General features: G+C 38.2%; 1 protein-coding gene across 1 annotated transcript; it reads left to right on the top strand.

Annotated features, from left to right (window-relative positions):
* Nucleotides 1–3,023: 3,023 nt before the first annotated feature.
* Nucleotides 3,024–7,325, top strand: LOC132166529 (uncharacterized; the record flags this gene model as incomplete). Its single annotated transcript, XM_059577357.1, is given in 5 exon segments — nt 3,024–3,116; nt 4,222–4,555; nt 4,893–5,431; nt 6,423–6,657; nt 6,731–7,325. Coding segments are annotated over 5 exon segments (1,467 nt in total), but the record flags the coding sequence as incomplete, so codon positions are not given.
* Nucleotides 7,326–7,488: the final 163 nt, after the last annotated feature.

Genomic DNA, 7,488 nt, shown 5'->3' with positions numbered 1-7,488 from the left:
GAACCGCCCTACATTACTTCTAAATCAATAGTCTCCTTAAGAAATCCTACATTGTGCTTCACCAGCTTATTTGTCTCTTAGGGCAATGGGATGTTTATGCTATGTCAACATCTCAAAAGTCCATTTGTCATTGTATCTTCTTTTTATAAAGCAAATCAACTTATGAGGGGTTTGGAAAGTCATTAGGAGGGGTTGGGAGGACTTTTCTAGTCTTACTAGATTTGAGGTGGGGGTTTTGGCCCCGAGGTTAGTTTTTGGCATGACCTATGGTGGGGGTGCTGCCCTTAAGGGAGAGTATCTAGAGTTATTTAGCATTGCCTACCTTAGGGATGCTTCTGTGGCAAATATGCAGTTCTCCAATGGGTTTATTAGTGGAACATTAATTTTATTAGAGGAATGCATGGTTGAGAGTTGGAATTCTTTACTTTGTTTTTCAATAGCTGTACTCCATTAGATTGAGGCAGGATGGTGTAATCAAGCTTTACTACTGGATCCCCTCCAACAGAGGGCGGGTTGAGATTAGCTCGTTACATAATGTCTTAGTCCCCCATGATAGCATCCCTTTCCTTCTTAGGTGTATTTGGCATAGTAAGGCCCCTTTAAGAGTGGCTTTCTTCTCATGGTTGGCTGCTTTAGGTAAGATCCTCACTTTTGATAACTTAAAGATTATTAGTGGGATTGTTATCTCTCATCATTTGTTTGCGGATGACACTTCAATTTTTTTGGGGGCGAACATCACCTCCGTCTTTTGCGTTGCTTGTTCTTATGTTTTGAAGTTCTCAGGCTTGAAGATCAATTTGGCTAAGCCAGAGTTGGTTCATGTTGGAACTGTTAATAATATAGAAGGTTTGGCTAGGATCTTGGGTTGAAGGGTCTCTTCTTTGCCTATTAAGTACTTAGGTCTTCCTTTGGGTGCTTCTTTTAAAGCCAATATGTATTTGGGATGGCATTATTGAGAAGGTTGAGCATCGATTGGCTGGTTGGAAGTGGTTGTACTTGTCTAAAAGGGGTAGGATTACCTTAATCAAGAGCACTTTGTCTAATTTGCTTACCTACCTCATGTCTTTGTTTCCTGTCATGGCTAGTAGAGCCAATCGAATTGAGAAGTGACAATGGGATTTTTTATGGGGAGGTATAGGTTAGGGCCTGTTTGTGATTGTGTTAGAGAACTTAAAAAGTACTTTTAGTACCTAAAAAGTTGTGCCAAACAAAAGTTGGCATTCTTGGTAAAAAATTTCAAAAGTACTTTTTTGACTTTTTACTCTAAAAATGGCAAAAAATGGCAAAAACTTAAAAATGAAGTTTTTGTCAAAAAAGCGCTTTTTGACAAAACTTTATTTCTCAAATACAATCATAAACATGCTCTTAGGAGGTCAAATTCACCTAGTAAGTTGGTCCAAGGTGTGTTTTCTGAACTTTGAGGGGTTTTTGGGGTTCAGAATTTGCTCATATTCAACTGAGCCCTTATGGGGAAGTGGTTATGGCATTACACTTATGAGAGAGAGGCTCTTTGGAGACTAGTAGTGGACATTAAATATGGTAGTTTGTGGGGTGGGTGATGCTCTAAAGAAGTCTTTGGGTCATATGCGGTGGGTCTCTCTAGATTCATTAGGAGGGGTTTGGAGTTCTCTAGATATACTAGATTTAAGGTGGGTGGTCGACGTGTGGTGTGGGGAACAACCCCTTAAGGTAGCGTTTCCAAAGTTTAGCATTGTTTGCCTTAGGGATGCTTCTGTAGCTGATCATCTTCAGTTTTCTAATGGCTCTCTTTAATGGAAGGTTACTTTTGTTCAAGCAGCACATGATTGGGAGATAGATTTCTTTTTCTCGTTTTTTGAGAAGTTGTGTTCTGTCAATTTGAAACAGGATGGTGTAGACAAGCTTTGTTGGAACCCCTCCAAGAGAGGGTTGTTTGATGTAAGATCATTCTATCATGTCTTAATTCCCCATGACAACATTGCCTTCCTTTGGAGGTGTTGGCAAAGCAAGGCTCCTTTGAGAGTGGCTTTCTTCGCTTGGTCAGCCGCTTTAGGTAAGCTTCTCATTTCGGACAACTTAATAAAGCGAAAATCATTGTAGTAGATCGGTGCTGCATGTTAAGAAAAGTGTGGAAACTGTTGACCACCACTTACTCCTTTGCGAGACAGCTAGTGCCTTAAGGTCCGCTATTTTCGGGTTATTCAATTTAGCGTGGGTTATGCCTCGTCGTGTGAGAGATCTCCTTGCTTGTTTGGTAATCCTTAAAATGAAACCATGTGGAAGATGATTCCGCTCTATATGATGTGGTGCATTTGGAGAGAAATAAATGAGCTTTTAAGACACTGAGAGGACAGTGAGGGGGTTGAAGGCCTTCTTTTTCTTTATCTTTTTCCGGTGGATGGCTGCCTATAATTGTTTTCATACTTCTAGTTTTCATGACTTTTTTGAGCTCTTTTCTTTTTATTCTTTTTATGGTTAGGTGTTTCTCTTGTATGCTTCTTGTGAACTTGGATGGGCCCTTTGGTTTTAATGAATATTGTTTACTTATAAAAAAGGTTTACCATCTTTTGGTAATCTCTTGTGAGCTTGTCTGCTTGTTTCTTCTCCTTTATCATAAAGATGTTGGTTTTGCATGTCACACTATTACTTTGGCAGAAAGTTTTATAAATGGCGGTGGTACCTGAGGAGACCTTCCCTCTTGTTAACTGGGAGTTCTAATTTGTTTTCCTAGACTCGTTGTTGTGTAACTAATAAATTGTTTGCATGTGAATCCTAGGCTTCTAAGTTGTTGTTTATAGGTTCTATGCTTTTACCTTGATATAAGTTGCAAAATTGTGTCAATTTCTTCTTAATGTATTGGTATTTGATATTATGAAATTGATGTCATCTATAGTAATTGTTTAGATGATGTCCATATTTTTAAAAAGAGTGGATGCCATTTCTTCCCTTAATTATGGACTCACAGTTTTGGCAGATTTTGTTTTACCAACCTGAAGGTTTATTCCCATCTAATCACTTTTGGTCACCATGGCTCATTTCTGCAGATTTTGCGGAAGTGTGGAGGTTCTCTTGAACTTGTTGACGTCTCTTGTGAGCTCCCCCAACTTGTTCGCCGGCCAGGTCTTAAAAGTTGGAAGGTTAGTTCTTGGTGTATAGATTTTTTTTTTTTTTTTTTTTTTTTTTTTAAATTACTCTGGGGTATGTGTGGCCCATCTAAGGCAAGACAAATCCCTATGCACACAATCACCTGGAAACGATGTGCATTGTGTTAAGCTAGGGGAATTGAAGCAAAAAAATCTTGGTTTCTGAGCCATCACCATAGCCACTGTTCTTCCCAAGCTGAAGTTGGTTTTTTTTGGCTTATGGTATGGCTATAGCCAAACTTGTATATAAACTGTTTCGATATTACTTGTATATAAATTGAGAGTATCATCGCCTACACAGAAAACATCAAGTGCTCCTCCTTAAGGAGGAAATTTTAAACAATGATGGGTATTTCATTGTGATTCCCTTGCATATCAGAATGTCAATCTCACACATAAAGTTGAGAGAAAGCGATGTTTGTTACTTATAGGATACTGCTTGAAAATTAATAGATCATCTGAGCCTATGAAGAAATCAAATTATAACCTAGTAGATGAACGTGATGGTGCAGTACTGTTTTTGACTATGGTACGCGATGGAAGCCCGCCTTTCCAATTAGATCTCATATTACTGCTTTTTCCTCTTTTATGTTTTGGTCAAAATGCGTTTTCTCTTATTAATTAATGGTAGATGGTACCTTCTTATTGGACTTAGTCACTTGGTTTTGTCCATTCTTTTAAATTGCATTTTTGAATTGGTGCATCACAAGCAGTCTGTCCTACCTGGGCCTTTATTTTATTGACTGGGAAATGTTAATGTTGGTTGCACCAGCAGGTTAATATTGAAGCTATTACTTTAGGCATACTGGTTGTTTATCGCAAAAAAAACCTAAAATTTTCAAAATCAATTAACCTTAAGAAATTTCGTATATAGCAAGTGATGTTCCTGTACATGACAATTTCTGGCCTCAAACTTGATCTTTACATCGAATATGGCTTACTCTATCCAAATCAAACTCAACAAATTGCTAATCTTGCCTAATAGCTAGCAATAGATAAAGATTGTGGTATATTTTGTGGACTTCTTGCATCACACCTTTAGCTTCCTGCTGGCAGCTTTCAAATATATGTTTGTTCATTCATTCACTTGGACGTGCAGGTACGTGACAAGGGCACTTGGTTAGTTTCCTACAAAGATGTCCCCAAGTACCGCAGGAATGTAATTGTTCCCAGCATGTTTCCCTCTGGCAGAAGCTATGTGGAGCCGACTGAGACTAACCATGACATGGAGTTGGGAGAAAAGCATGAGAATGATGGTAATGGAAACTCTGAAGATGGGTTCGAGCCACCAGAGGATCCTGTCGCACTAGCTGATGAATTGGACGAGGAAGTTTGTAATTTTCCTCTAGAACGTTGCACGAGGATAGTGCCTCATGATCAAAACGGTGGAGCATTTTTTATTGCTGTATTCCACAAACTTTCCCCTCTTCCAGGTAGCTTCAGATATTATCTAAGCCATCGTATTTTTCGTGAGAATCCAAGACAATGAATGTATCAGTTTTGGTAAAACTGAAGTGATAGATTGCCTGTGCTAAACATCCATAGAATAAATCCCTTTTTGGGTGTGTTTGTGTCTTTTATGTTTTTTTTTCTTTTTGCGGGAATAAACATATGACTGGTTGATACCTTCTTGCAAATGCAACTTGTTGATGATATGTTATTTGCAATGAATTTAAATTTATGATTCATTTTGGAGCAATTCTTGTTCTTTATGTGCTGTTTTTGCTTTCCTTATCAGATAGTTTCAATGTAATATTTTTTTGCCTGCAGCCATGCAGGAGAAACCCCATATTCTGCAAGGAGTTGATGAGCAAAGTGTTAAATCACCGAATCAGGTTATTGAAGATATGAAAGAATTGGAGGTTATATCAGGAGATGGTACAGATGGGAAATTTTCAGAAGCAGCTTCAGAGGCTGATTTAATTGATAATGAACCAGATGGGGCTGCAGTGGAACCTCATATTTGCATTACAGGTGAAGAGCATACTTCAGAAGAAACGCAAGCAACTGGTCATAGGGAAACTGATCCCAAGAAAGCTGGAGGTAAAAGAAAGTTGCAGACTCAAGGCAAGTGGAAAGGGGTTGACCCTGTTGTTTTCTTCAAAGATGAAGCCATCATCAATAGCATAAAGACATTCTACGGTATTGATGAATCCTTTGCATTAAATGGGCACCTTGTCACAAGAAATAACGATATTAACCATGTGAAGAGAATATACTATATTTCAAAGTCGGTTAAGGATGTTCTTGAACTGAATTTCTCAGTGGGGCAGCAACTTAAGATAACATCCATTGGCCTGAAGATGTTTGTAAGTATTTCCATTCCAAGATAATTTTCATCATAGGTTTCCCATGTCTTCTCGTCTCTAATATTTGGTTTGGTGGCGTCTATTTGGTGTTTGAATAACTTCCTTATAGCTTAATGATAGACAAGGGACTTATACAGCAAATTGCCATGCATGGCATTAAAGTTCTTTCTTTACTTTACGAAGTTTATCTGATCTGGTATTTATAAATTAAGGCAGTGTTGCCATTGTATGGGCACCTTATATATCAGCTGTGGTTACCCTAAATGCACGTATGACCTCCCCACCTCCTCTTAATGCTCTATACCACATTTTTATTACACAACTATCCTAGAATGTTGACATGACAGTCTCAACCATCAGTTAGATTTTATTTTTAATAATGACTAATCCAAGTGTTGGTTTGTACTGCCACATCAGTATTATGGAATAGTTGTGGGATAAAAATATAGTTTCTAACATTATTCAATAAGATATGACTCTTGTCAATTTGTTCTAACTTCAGCATAGCCTAAGTCTAGAAGGCTGTAGTCAAATTGAAATTAAATTTGAAAGTAAAAGCTACCATTTTACAAGTCCCATTATCGTATCAAAGTTAGGTTATAATCATTAACATACAAATAGTTAAAGTTTATGAAAACATACAATTTTAGTCCTAACGAAGAATCGAGGAGGGTGCTTGCTACGTTGTTGTCAAGTTCTCCTAGGGTTGATATTTGCCTTCACCTGGGTTGGAAGGTTTATGGTTAGAGGATCAGAACAAGAAAAGGAACAAGAAATGAGAGTCTAGTCCTCTGATGCGATACATGTCTGCTAAGTATTGAATGGTTTTCTTTTGCAGTTCCATATTATATCATTTCATCATATTCCTTGTAAGGAGCCTGGCTGTCTCCTGGCCAATCCTAGTTTATTAGGAGAATAAAGTTCCCTGATCACCCGCTATTTTTTAGTGGTTGGAGGTAATCTCTTCCTTTTATCCTTCCCTGAAAAACAGGAACGACAATCATCCCGAGAAGGCAGCTCTGCACCATGTTCATTTCGGATATCTTCCGAAGGATTACCACTGATTCTCCCTTACATCACCAAACAGATCCTCTATGCATCCCCAGTGGACTTCAAGCATCTTCTGCAATATAAAACTATTAAATTTGCAGATTTCGTTGATGCTGAGTTTGGTCAGAAGGCATCAAACCTAATGATGGGTTGCTGTGTGATTGTTTTGAGCAAAGGTATATAGTAACAAGTTGTCAAAATGATCAGTGCTCATCTATGTGAGTACCTAACATTTGCCTTTCTCTGCAGGTAACAATGCATTGGATCATCATGCCCAAGTGAACGAGTCAACAATAGCCATTGGATGCTGGAAGGGTAGGGCCAGTTTAACTGTAATGGTCACTGCAATTGACTGCCAAGAACTGCTAGAAAGGCTTCTGATGCGCAAGGAGCCTGAAAACGGCTCTTTGGTGCAGGAAGAGAAATCCAATGTTGAGGCTAACAAAGTACAAGAATCAAATGACATTGAAAAGAATGAGAACGCGGAAAAGATCGAACTTGCAACTTCAAGTTGAATTCGCTTCAAAAAATTTCTTTCTTTCCTTACGCCATAATGGGGGAAAGTCTTGGATCTTATCACTAGTATGGCCAGAGTCCCTTTGTCTTTTCCATATTCCATTTTAGAGGAACTGAGTTCTTGTCATGTGGATTGCCATGTGCTAATGTATTCTTTAGAACAAGAAATTATAGATTTTGCTGAAAATTTTGTTCTCTGCATACTTTTCAGATACGATATTCATGTATTTATCTCAAATTTTTGGATAGCTTGACAGCAGTAAGGGACTAGGGGTGAATCACCCCCTCTTAATGGCTGAATGAACTTTTCCGGCATCTTGTTGGCAGAAGGCTTAAAGAGATGGCATGAAATATGGAAATTTGTTTAAAAAATTGATGGAACACTTATGGAAGAGTGTTAATTAATTTTGCCTTGATAATCAAGTGGTGCTTTCTCCGGGGCATTCACAAGATATATGGGGAGGGTAAAATTGATACAAAGAGAATGTAAA

The sequence above is a fragment of the Corylus avellana genome, chromosome ca11, assembly GCF_901000735.1.
Source record: "Corylus avellana chromosome ca11, CavTom2PMs-1.0".
NCBI lineage: Eukaryota > Viridiplantae > Streptophyta > Magnoliopsida > Fagales > Betulaceae > Corylus > Corylus avellana.
Note: the sequence above shows the minus strand (reverse complement) of the source record. Positions and strands in the feature narration are given on the sequence as shown.